Below are 13,361 nucleotides of genomic sequence, written 5' to 3' on the forward strand. Positions count from 1 at the left end.
TATAGAGTGTTATTGGTACAGCTGAGTTAATATATTCAGAGGATTTAAGGCCAGAAAGGACCATCTAGTATGTTGTATGACCTTCTGCATTACACAGGCCATAGACCAGCATCTGATAATTCATAGAATCATAGAAGCTCAGGGTTGGAAGGGACCTCAGGAGGTCATCTAGTCCAACCCCCTGCTCAAAGCAGGACCAAACCCAACTAAGTCATCCCAGCCAGGGCTTTGTCAAGCCTGACCTTAAAAACCTCTAAGGAAGGAGATTCCACCACCTCCCTAGGTAACCCATTCCAGTTCTTCACCACCCTACTAGTGAAAAATTTGTTCCTAATATCCAACCTAAACCTCCCCCTCTGCAACTTGAGACCATTACTCCTTGTTCTGTCATCTTCTACCACTGAGAACAGTCTAGATCCATCCTCTTTGGAACCCCCTTTCAGGTAGTTGAAAGCAGCTATCAAATCCCCCCTCATTCTTCTCTTCTGCAGACTAAACAATCCCAGTTCCCTCAGCCTCTCCTCATAAGTCATGTGCTCCAGCCCCCTAATCATTTTTGTTGCCCTCCGCTGGACTCTCTCCAATTTATCCACATCCTTCTTGTAGTGTGGGGCCCAAAACTGGACACAGTACTCCTGCATCAAGCCCATATCTTCTGGTTGAGCTAGAACATATCAATATTTATATTGTGATTTTAAGCCACATATGTGAAATCAAATGTGTGCTAGTCATGAGAAATACAACTTAATAACTGGGCTGATGAATTCTGCACTTGCTGCAGCTATTGAATATTTAAGTCTGTGTTCCCTTGTAGAGTAATCCAAGGTGACAAAGGCATGGGTGACATATATTATATATATTAGGGAGAAATAACATATTACATATATAAATGACTGGGGTAAATGATATATGTTATATAGCTATATAATTTATCCCCGTCATCCACAACCCCAGTTATCCAAGAGACTTTTTGTAATTACTCTAAAGCACTTAGCTAAATGAGTTTGTCTCTATTAACAGTTGATTTAGGAAGCTCATAAATATGTAAAAACTATTTCAAGTCCACTGGGAAAATAGGTAATATAGATATGAGTCACACTGGGGCAAAAACAAGTGAATAGTTTTTCTTCTTTTGTGAATTAGTCACATTCCCACCTTTGATTATAAACCACAATGTCAGCCTGAATGTCAGGTCAGATCTGAAACTCATACTAAGACAATTGTATGAAATAGTTCGACAGTTGACACAGCAATGATATTGTGACACATACATTTCATCTCATATAAACAGTTGTGGAGAGGGTCCAGAGACGAAGAAGAAATCAGGTACAGTCTCTGAGTCTGGCAGTCTTCCTTTTTTGTCAACATCTTGGTTAGACAAGACATTTTAAAAAGGAAATGTTAACTACTGGCACTAGAGCCAGCTGAATAGCAGAAAAGGTGATTCGTGAGTATTTTTATGAAGAGAGGAGGAATACTGTGCAGGTGGGTGCACACCAGAGGTGCCCCTTTGTGATCGGGCTCAGGCATAGCAGGATCACTTCTTTTGCACTTCCACTGGTAATAGTGGCTTCAGCCATGAGGTGGTCTGCCCCTTTCAAGCTCTGGCCAGGTCACACTTTTCTATCCACCTCTTGGGGATGGTAGGGAAAACCAAGCCTGCCCTCTCCTCTGGGTTCAGATCCAGGACCCAAAAGGTAGGCAGCTAAGTTCTGTGCCTGAAAGTGCCATACTGCTGACTCCTGGATTGCTTCCTTACCAGTTCCCTGTTTCCCAACAGGTAAAGCAATAAACATCAAATAACTGAAATCAAAGATAAAGTCTCAGATCTCCTGAGTGTGGCAAGGCTCTCCACTATGGATTTAGCAAAGTTTCTACAACCAGAGCCTCGGGATCTCTTGTAGTGCTCCTTCCCAGGAGCTCCAAGTAGATCAGTTCATCTCCACTGTCTACCTTCCTTCTGAGCTGGCCTATTCCCCTTTTGAGCTCCTCCTCCAAGCCATGAATGCTTTGCTGGTGTGGCAGGGTAGGGCCTCTTGGGCTCACAGCAACAGCTTAACCCCTTCCTTATCAGTGTGGAGTTTGAATAAACCGTCATAATTATTCTGTTCTGTTCTATATTGGTACTCATACTGCCATACTCAACAGAATAGAATACTCCTCATTTCTCCTCACTTGCTGTAAGAAAGTGTGTGTGTGTGTCAGGTCCCATTATTTGTTGTTTGAAAATATTTGGACAACCACTGGTTTATTCATGAAAATGTTTGTGAATTCCAAATGTTTCACCTGAGCTCATCTGAAACAGTAAGTTAATGGGCCTGATTAGGGAATTACTGGGTGAAATTCTACAGCCGGAGGTCAGACTAGATGCTCATAATGGTCCCTTCTGGCCTTAACATGTATCAAGCTGAGAAAATTCATTCCAGACCGCATTATTTGCTATTCCTATAATTCATTCATTATTCCCAAGTTTAAGAGTATTTAGTCATCCAATCAGGGAACAAAAACAATGCCATATGCCTTTGGTGACCAATCACACATACCATGAATCACAAGTAGTCAAAGACATAGCTGAAAGAAATACTTTGTGGAAATCCGTTTGCATAAACTCTGATGAATGCTTGCAAAAACCAAATATATTCTTAGAAATCAGGACTGGGTCATGAACAGAACAAAGCGCCAAAGTTACCAAATAAACTATTTGCAATAACAGATTCAACTAGCTCTAAGTAACATCCATGGTGCAGGAATATTGTTATAATTTGCAATTTCCACCTGAGCCACATGATGGCAGCATTCCATGTAGAATATAGTAATTCTGTCTCAACTCATTAATATTGGCTAAATATATTTTAATATATAGATCAATACATTTCTCATTTCACACCCACAACTTCCTCCCTCCCCATAATTCTTCAGTGTTAACAAATGATATATTGTGAAAATCATCATACAATAGCAAGTCATCCTGACAAAATTTAACTTCATATAATGGACTTTTCACATAGGCCAACAAATTACATCAGGTGAAGGTCATGTCCTTAACCCAAATAGAGCACAGATCTAAAAGATAACCATAATTCTTTTTTAAGTGGTGCTCAATGACATGGCAAAATTGATTTTGCGCTAGATACGGCCATTATTATTATTATTACTAACTATATTGTAGTAGTGCCTAGAACAACAGGGGAACCAAAGAACCAAGTAACTTATACGGTGCATGGACTGTAATTGTCCACAGTGATGACTCATTTGTATTCAATCAGTATTTAAAATGGTATTTCATATCCTGAGAATCAAACAGATGTTCGGAATTCAATACAGCTTGGAATGATGTTTATCATTAGCAGTTCTCGAAATCCAGTACATATTCATGTGTAAACCTACAATATACTTTTTCTTTATAAAAAAATATTGCATTACTCTACAGCAATGGCTCAAAGCTCAGTGTCATTCAACTCTACTTCTTACAACGTTTTATTATAAGACTTAGTGTAATGATATTGTCCTGTTGCAAGATATTATAAGATGTAGAGTTTTGAACCTTTATCCCTTTAAAAAAAACAAAAAACAAAAAAAAAACCAGTAAATTGTATATGTAACTCTTCATTGTTAGCTTTAAAAAGTCCTTCAATATAAAGTATCAGTGTTGGACTTGCTTGCCTGAACTGTCAGGTCTAGGGGCACAGAGTTTGAATGTAACTTTTTAAAAAACATAGTGAGAAGCATAGAGTGGAACTTCGAAAATTAAAGGAAGAAGTTTTCTGTGGAATCAAAGACACCTCCTGTTGGCTGAGGGAAACAGAGATACCAAGGGAATTGCAATAGTGAAACAAGAAACCAAGCTACTCACTTTGTTCAGTATAAGTGTGCTTCCCTTCATGGAAGCTACTCACAATCTCTGGCCATCGCTCTGCATCCAGCCAGTCAAAATGAATGATATCAAAAGGAATTCAAAAGAAATTCAGGCAAGGCTACAGCATTCTTCTTTTCGGACATTTAGGTTGCAAGGAGAAATGATTGAGTGGGTGGAGAGTTCTCCATCTCCTGGGAGTCCAGATTATGGAGGCCTAAAATAGATATAGATATGGGTCTCTGTGGCTGTAAATAGGGTTATTTTTAAATATGTTACAGTTTGTCATACTGGTCTGTGGTCTTGGCCATCAAAATCCACACTCTTTGGGGAAAAGCTAATGACATCTCTCTGATGGTATCCACTCACAGCAGAGTGGCGTAGGGATTTTTCTCTTTTACCATTTAAAAATTATACAAAGAGGCTCATTAGACAAGGATGCTTGGCAACTGCTCTACTGGCAGTCAGCACTGTCAAGAGAAATCTCAAGCATCCACCCAGTTAGGAGCGGGGGAGCTGAAAAGGGTAAGTATGGGCATTCTACACTTGTGTCTAAATTCCAGACAGGTCTACAAAAATCCATATTGAATTGCTTGGACACCAAAGCAAATAGGTGCCAACGGCTGCCTTGGGGCTTGAGTGAAACAGCTCTATTTTCCCCCCTCAGTAAAGACATGGGTAAAATGTTCAAAAAGCACCTAAGCATCTTGGGTGCCTAAATGCCATTTGGAACAGATTTAGGCACTTCATACCCAATTTTTAAAGGAAGCATATTCTGTAAGGTTGTCACCACAACACTGTTTTCTCTCCCTCATTAAATTATTTCAGTGAAAAGGTTCCCAAACACAAGCATTGATACTGGTCCTGTAATCATCGCCACAGCTACAAGGGAGATTTCCTATGGTAAGAAGATAGTATTTCAGACTTGGTAAGCAAGAGTTTCTACTTGACCAGAAGTGGGTGGTTTCTGCTTTACTATGTGCTACCGATAGTATCTCAGAGACTGTGAGAGGGGAGGGCAGTTTAGTGATGTGATAACAGAGAAGTGAAAAGTTAGTAACACTTGGTTTGTTACTGGAGACATGGCCCAGCCAAAAACACACCCTTTCACCAGTGCAGGAATGCTGCATCCCTATAAAGCAAACAACACATGTTGGTTAGTCTAGGGCATAATACTAATATATTGGGGAAAGGGTGTAACACTGTCCTTGGGAGCCAAAAAATCTTACTGCATTATAGGTGAAACCGCGTTATATCAAACTTGCTTTGATCCGCCGGAGTGCTCAGCCCCGCCCCCCCAGAGCACTGCTTTACCGCAATATATCTGAATTCATGTTATATCGGGTCGCACTATATCGGGGTAGAGGTGTAGATTGTATATTGCTATTGCTATTGCATATTGCTATTGCAACAATTATGCTTTAGGTCTTTTTGTTTTGTTAAGACCCTTAAAATTAAATGTATGTGACAACAGCTAGGATATGAGAAACTAAGACAAAAAATAAGAGAGCATTTCCTGATCATACAGATAGGCATGTTGGCTAAGCTCTTTTGACTCCACAATTTGAGCCAAAGGCTTGTTCATTTCTCATGTAACACTAACCTCAGTTACTTTTTTGGTTTCTTGTCACCAATAAAGGTACTTCTGTGTTGCTTGTTCAGAGTCAGGCAACCAAAACCAAACAAAAGATCAATTTAAAAGCAGTGTACACATTTGCTCTTATGTGTAGCTAATGGTTAAACACAATGGCCATATTTCTCAGAAGTGCTTGCCTGGAAACTCCCTTCCACAGCTAGCTTCTCACAGCCAGATCACAGCAGCAAATGTACAGAAGTATGCAGTGTAAAGTGTGCTGCTCCTCTAGCCCCTGGTCCTACACTCACTGAAGACAGTGAGATCTTGGGGTGCACAGGGAATGTACAATTAGGACAACAGTGCCCATTCATCTCCCTTGCTTTATCATTTTTAAACAAATGGGCTGAATCAAGCACAAAATATTCTATTTTGCGTATTTCACCCCAGATTTTCAACTGGTGTAAATCAGCATCGCTCCATTGACTTTAGTGGAGTGATGCTGATATATGTCAGCTGAGCAACAGGCCCCACAACATTTCTTAAAGTAAGAAAGATTTCTTCAGCCTTTCTAAGCTTCATTTTTGGAAAAATGTTTGTCCTCTCACCAGGCCGCTGGTTTACAAACTAAATGCCCCAATCCTACAAACCCTAATGCACATTAATAAACTTGATGCATGTTAATAATCCCATTGAGTTCAATGGGTCTACTCACACACGTGTGTACATGTTTTCAGGTTTGGGGCCTAGGAAACAAAAATCTTCCCTAAGATATAAGCTATTTGATTAATTCTCTCTTTTTCCCTCCCTTTTCAGATAACGATGGAGATGTTTTTTGGGGAATAGGCACTGGTGCGATCATACTATCAATTGTTTTCTTAACTTTGATATTTAAAAAATCACTTAGAAAAAGGTACTGCTTTCTTTTCCTTCCTCCCCGCTTATTCTCCAGAATATGGCTCTCTCTCAGAAAACCCTAGAATTATAGAAATTGATCCAGTTTTGTACAGCCCCCTGTTACCCAGGGCAGCTTTTCCCATTCGTAATCATATGTTGCCAAAAGATGTCCTAGATTTTTTTATTTTATTTTTTAAAACACAATAAGGTAGATAATCACAACACAAAATAATATGACCGTTCCTCTGTAAAGCCCATATTTAGAGAACAAGGGGTATTTCATAATATAGACAGATGAGAAAAAAACAAAAAAAGATTAATCTAAACCCAAATTAAGTTTAGTCTATGTTGGCATATATTTGATCTTTTAAAACTTTATTGCTAAGGCATAAATGGAAACAACATAATAGCAGCCCTACTGGGTCAGACCAAAGGTCCATCAAGCCCAGTATCCTGTCATCTGACAGTGGCCAATGGCAGGTGCCCCAAAGGGAATGAACAGAACAGGTTATCATCAAGTGATCCATGCCCTGTCACCCAATCCCAGCTTCTGGAAAACAGAGGCTAGGGACACCATTCCTGCCCATCCTGGCTAATAGGCACTGATGGACCTATCTTCCATGAATCTATCTAGCTCCCTTTTGAACCCCATTATAGTATTGGCCTTCACAACACCCTCTGGCAAGGAGTTCCAGAGGTTGACAGTGCATTGTGTGAAAAAATACTTTCTTGTGTTTGTTTAAAACCTGCTACCTATTAATTTCATTTGGCGGCCCCTTGTTCTTGTATTATGAGAAGGAGTAAATAACACTTCCTTAATTTACTTTCTCTATACCACTCATGATTTTATAGACCTCTATCATATTCCCACTTAGTTGCCTCTTTTCCAAGCTAAAAGTCCCAGTCTTATTAATTTCTCCTCATATAGAAGCCGTTCTATACCCCTAATCATTTTTGTTGCCCTTTTCTGAACCTTTTCCAATTCCAGTATATCTTTTCTGAGATGGGGCGACCACATCTGCATGCAGTATTCAAGGTGTGGGCATACCATGGATTGATAGCGAGGCAATATGAAATTTTCTGTCTTATCAATCCCTTTATTGATGATTCCCAACATTCTGTTCTATTTAAATTACTGCTTAAATAGAACTTGCCTATCAAAATCCCACATTAGAATATTTAGAAACAGGAAGAGATCATAGGAGAGGGGCAGCAGAAAGAAAAATCAGTCAGAACAGTTAAAATATTTTACAAAGACTTCCTGACATCCATTTTACCAGTGATACAGTATCAAATGTATTGTATCCCCTGCTCCTTCCTTCTGAACCATGGACTTCACAGAACAATGGGCATGTTATTTGTGAATTACCTCAACATTTGAATCTTGCGCTTCACTAAGATATTGATACCTAGGAATTCATCCACTGCTGCATCAAACACACCTGTACAGGAAACTTGAATGAAATGCTGTGGTTCTTGGGCAAGCAGACTCCTGAGGCATAGACACCAAAATCGCTGATTGAAGATTTTCCTAATGTGGATTAACCTGCATATGGAGTTAACCTGCATGATCCAAAGGATGGCATAACACAAAGTAGGCTTAAGAGAAATATGCGGACAGATGGTGTTAAGGGGTTCATAGAATATCAGGTTTGGATGGGACCTCAGGAGGTCATCTAGTCCAACCCCCTGCTCAAAGCAGGACCAATCCCCAACTAAATCTGGTTCTCTGAACCAGACACAGAATCAGGTTTCATCTATTCTGCCATTGATGCACCTGTTAAATAAAAGCATTTAATTGAAACTAGAGACTCCCTACTCCCTCAGGAACACTGTACCACACACTGAGATCAATGGAAGTTTGGCTCACTTAAAGTTTCTTATAAGTAATTTTCTTTTGTGTAGGTTACAGAGCAGCTTTGATTGTAAGAAAGTCAAGTTTCAATACCACAGTTTTTCTTACCATGTGCCTGAGCCAATCTCAACAGATCAGGAAATATATGCATCCTCTTCCTCTTAACATATGCTGTTTTTTCCAGTTTGACAGCTGGCAACACTGTAAATTTAAACCTATACATTTTGCACGAGGGCTTGGGCCAAACTAAAATGGCTTCTGTGGTTTCTGATTCATGGAAGCACCATCAGCCTTGGAGTCTACACAGCTGCAAAGGCTGAATCTGAGGATACTAGATCCTCAGTAGTAGCCACCTAGCATAAGACCAGAGTAAGTATTATGCAATTTCCAGAGCCTGTCCCCTTCCCAGGGGTGAAGCCAGACTCAACCTACCCCATCCCTCAGGCTCAGTCAGTCTGTTAGCATTGAACTGATTCATAGCATTAGGAAATGTGTGGAATTCAAGCTATATACTCTGGGTTCAATCCCACAAGTACCGGTAATCTGCAAATGGCGCTCTCCATGGTTTCCCTAGGAATTCTACATATGGAAGGCTTTCAGGATCAAGCCCTGACTCACTTGTGTGCATCTACCAAACTACTTTCATGTTCCCAAAGAGCCCTGTTCAGCGTTTACCTTTCCTCTATCAGAGGGGTAGCCGTGTTAGTCTGGATCTGTAAAAGCAACAAAGAATCCTGTGGCACCTTATAGACTAACAGACGTTTTGCAGCATGAGCTTTCGTGGGTGAATACCCACTTCTTCAGATGCAAGAAGTGCATCTTGCATCTGAAGAAGTGGGTATTCACCCACGAAAGCTCATGCTGCAAAACGTCTTTTAGTCTATAAGGTGCCACAGGATTCTTTGTTGCTTTTACCTTTCCTCTGACTTCTATGGGAACTCGATCTGAGAAAAGGGAGCTCAATTGGGCACTTAAATTGAAATCAAGGGAAATTTGCCAAGAGGTTTCAACACTATTTTTACAGTAAAAATGGGATTCAATTTTCAAAGAAATTCTGAGAATTCACAGCATGCCATTATTCATATCACATTCCTGTAAGTAAATGAGCCTTTAATACTTCTAGGGTAAATGTCACCCTTGGGCAGAGGGCAAATACAAGGCCTATCTGCCACTGAAGTGAGACATAAGTTGTGCATAAGTCTCATATTGCCACTTTGTCCAGAGGCAATTTTACCCTGTTAAGTGACTAATATAATACACTAACTTTTTCCTTATTTTATTTTATGTAAGAGTTAGCACAGCACTTGCATCATTGACACCAAAATGGCTGACTGAAGATTTTCCTAATGTGGAAAACAGCAGTGTGGTAAAGTCACTCCAGGTAACTACTCAAAACAACATCCCAATTGTTTTCATTTTTCTATACAGATCAAATTTAACTCCACGTGCAAAAAGTCATGTCAAATAAATGCAGCCCAAAGTGAGAGAAATCTTCTCTCTCTGACAGATATGCTCTGGTTCAAACAGGAAATAATTCAGGGAATTACTATGGTCTGTGTTAATAGGTGGTCAGATTAGTTTATGACAATAATCCCTTCTGGTTTTGGAATCTATGAATCTATCTGGAACAGGTTATGCTGTGGTTATGGGTCATGGCTCACCATGATTCCACAGCAAGCACAGTGACATTCTGGAGTGGATCTGGAAATCAGATTGCAAGCTCTTTGGGGCAGGAACTGTCGTTGTCTGTGTGTGCGTGTACAGTGCCTAGCACCATCGGGTCCAACCTGGTTGAGATCTGGAGACTCTACTGCAGCCTAAGTATTAAATAATAGCGCTACAATCAGGACTGGCCCTGAAGTGTGTTGAAAAATATTCAGGCACACTCACCTGTTCCCTTTCCTCCTCCCCTCTAGTTCCCTTTGCAGAAGGTGGTTAAATGATGGTGTAACATGCTAACAAAGAGACCGAAAGGGAGAACAGGAAGGATAGGTGAAATGAGTAGGATTTTGAATCTGCACTCCAGTCTCTTTCTTAGGAAACAGCAGTGACACTTCTACCATTTACAAAATATTGTCTATTTGTTAATTTTATTTTATTTTTTCAGGAAAAAAGTGAGTTAATGAGTTGCAATTCCAACCAGTTGTTCTTGGATAATGATGATCCAGTTGTTACGGAAGTACTAGAGACATCACTGCAGGAGGAGTGCAAGACCACAGACACCAAAAAGGGAAACAGAAAAGTGGCCACTGAGCATATGGCCATCTCCCAAAACTCACTGTTTGTCAGCACTCTAGTCACTGAGCAGAACAATGGCTATAAGCCCCAGGTTTCCAACAGAAGCCCACTGGGAAACATACTTAGTAATACTTACGAAGCACAGTCCCAAGCACTGGATCCAAACACATACCTCTCAAGCCAAGATACAAATGTTTTCTTAAAAGATTATACAAGTCCTATTACTTTCTTGTGGAATGCTGAAGGAACTGGGAGCAATACATTTTTACTTGAGAAGATTAACCTCATTTTAAACAACAGAAGTGGACAGAGCAACACTTTCAGTACAACAGATGAGGAACCTAATACACTTTTGGAAAACCAGTGGAAAAGTCCACCGTCCACTGAAAATGTTCAAGAGCAGACGTTAGTTCCAGATGAGTTGGTCTCTTGCTTAGGAGCTGTGACTGAAGGATCCATAGGTATAAAGTCCTACTTTCCACAAACTGTTGGAAAACTATTTCAATAGAAATAATTGTAATAAAGAAATAATACTATTTTATGGCCGTGATACATCTATCTCTCTGAATTTTCAAGAATCAGAACTGGAAACCCAATTCAAAATCTGAAGTTCATTTTCTTAAATTGAATCAAAAGACTTTCGGATGAGATAAAATGCTTTGGGTCCTTAAGTCACTAATCATTTGTAGTCATTAAATTCCCTTGGCTTTTCAGAAGAGTAAGTATATAAATCAGGTGCCCTAGATGAATTCAAATTTAGGGGATTATATCCTGCCTGCTTCAATACTCCTTGCAGTTCTAACTGGATATAGAATTCTTCTCCTATCCTAAATCTTAAGTCATTTCTCTTGTTAAATAGTTGCAATAGATATGTTTCACTCAAGAGCTCGTTGTATTTTAGTGAAGGATAAAATTATCCCTATATGTATTAGCTGAAGTTCATAAAATATCTTGGGATCCTTACGGATTTAAAGGCACTACATTTAAGATTATTTTATATATTGTATAATACAAGCCTGGAGGCTGAAAACACAATCTTTTCCATACAACTGAAAATGGATATTTAATTGTCACTTCCATCCTGTAATAAGAATAGAAGAACTACCCTTCAGCACACCTTGCCCTGCCCAGTTGCCTTAAAACATCTTTCTAGACTTGCCACAAAACAACTCCTTCATACTAAGTTAATGGGAACAATGTTACTGATTTACCACCATCACCTCCCCTTCACGCCCCCGCCAACTTCTCACTTCTTCATCAATTATTTTCTTTTAGTCCAGCATCAGTGTTCTGAGTGACCTGCAACATGGCAATGAGAACGTGCATTAGGTATGTTGCAGGGAATACAGTTTTGTTGAAATCAAGATAATGAAAAGCCAGGCCTCTCTTTTCCGATATGTACCTATGAGGATGGCCTGGACTGCTATCATGGAAAATTCAGCCTGTGCTTTTAGAGGTATCACACAGTTTTCCCTAGGCATTCTGAAACTTTAAATGAGAAAGGGTTGTATCATTGTGTTTAATATTTTTATTTCACATGGCGAGTCAAAACTTTTCAAAAAGCAAACTAATTGGCATGTGTTTTAGAGACCTAGATATGACAGTAAAGGGAGTTTAAATAAATTCTTTAAAAGAGTAATTCCACAGAACTTCAAATAATTTTGTAATTAATAGAAAATGTCAATTTTTTATATCAAACTTTCAGCAGCCCATTCAAAAACTGACTTGGAAACGTTTGCTTTCCTAATAGGGTTTCTTTCACTGTCAGCTCTTTGGCACAGGGACAGGGCCAGCTCCAGGCACCAGCGAAGGAAGCAAGTGCTTGGGGCGGCCAATGGAAAGGGGCGGCACATCCTGGTCTTCGGCAACGGCGGGTCCCTCAGTCCCTCTCTTCCTCTTTGAGCTGCCGCTGAAGTGCCACCGAAGAGGAAGAGAGGGAGTGAAGGACTCACCGCCGAATTGCCGCCGAAGATTGGAGCAGCATGAATGAGCTGCCACTGAAGTGCCGCTGACCAGCTTTTTTTTTCTCCTCCCGCTTCACTGCTTGGGGCGGCAAAAAAGCTGAAGCCGGCCCTGCAAAGGGACCTTCATTTGGTTCTGTGTTTCTACAGCACCTAGCACAATGGGGTCCTGCTCCATGACTAGAGCTCCTAGGTGCTATTGCAATACAAATAATAAAATAAGAATAATATTTTAACACCTGTAATTAAAATAAAAGTCTTTGTTAAGCACCAGGTATGGACCTACAAACATCATCCAATATTTAAATACACTGCTGGCTTATCATTGTTATATTAAGGTTTTTAGCCATCCAGCTACTCACATCCTAAACCATCCTGCTACAAACATGTTACTTGTGAGATGTCTAGCTCCACCTATGGGGTTGTTTTAAAACATTATCCTGAGGCCTGGTCCACACTACAAAATTAGGTTGATGACAGCCGCCTTGCATCAACCAATTCATGCATGTGTCTACACTCAAATTTGTCTCCCACTGACATAAGTGCCCCATTCTGGTGATGCAGTAACAGGACCTCCCTGGACAGCCTCGAGTCCTGGTTGATGTACTGAGGTTGATGCAGAGTGAGTGTCAACATTGCATGACCTACGTCAACCCTACTAATCCTCTAGCAGTGTTTCTCAACCTTTTTGCAGTGGTGCTGGAAAATAATTTTTAATAGTGGGGGTGATGAAAGCCAGCCTCCTTGCGCCCCTGTCCACTCCCCTCCCCCCAGAACTGGGGCCGGGGCCACAGCTAGTGGCGGGCGCGGGGTCAGCAGCCAGGACCCTGTGTAAAACTGAACTTTCAGCTGATGCTGCCCTACTGGTTGATTTCCATGCAACATAGTTTTCTTTGTGTGACACTGAACTCTCATGTGATGGTATTCGGCCTTTCAACTTCCTCCAACCTCTGTGGATGCTCCATCCTGATTGATCAGAGAGAA

The 13,361-nt window shown here is 40.4% G+C and overlaps 2 protein-coding genes across 4 annotated transcripts in view; one reads left to right on the forward strand and one right to left on the reverse strand.

The window, feature by feature from the left end:
* Positions 1–10,928, forward strand: part of IL23R (interleukin 23 receptor) — a 45,808-nt gene extending 34,880 nt beyond the window's left edge. The window contains exons 12-15 of the mRNA XM_045027689.1: positions 4,682–4,756; positions 6,243–6,339; positions 9,469–9,559; positions 10,286–10,928. Coding sequence (XP_044883624.1) covers positions 4,682–4,756; positions 6,243–6,339; positions 9,469–9,559; positions 10,286–10,924 — 902 coding nt within the window. The 3' untranslated portion in view covers positions 10,925–10,928. The remainder of the gene's footprint in view (positions 1–4,681; positions 4,757–6,242; positions 6,340–9,468; positions 9,560–10,285) is intronic.
* Positions 1–13,361, reverse strand: part of C8H1orf141 (chromosome 8 C1orf141 homolog) — a 127,284-nt gene that overhangs the window by 72,824 nt on the left and 41,099 nt on the right. The gene's annotated exons all lie outside the window — the stretch shown is intronic.

The sequence above is a fragment of the Mauremys mutica genome, chromosome 8 (genome assembly GCF_020497125.1).
Source record: "Mauremys mutica isolate MM-2020 ecotype Southern chromosome 8, ASM2049712v1, whole genome shotgun sequence".
In the NCBI taxonomy this organism is placed as follows: Eukaryota; Metazoa; Chordata; order Testudines; family Geoemydidae; genus Mauremys; species Mauremys mutica.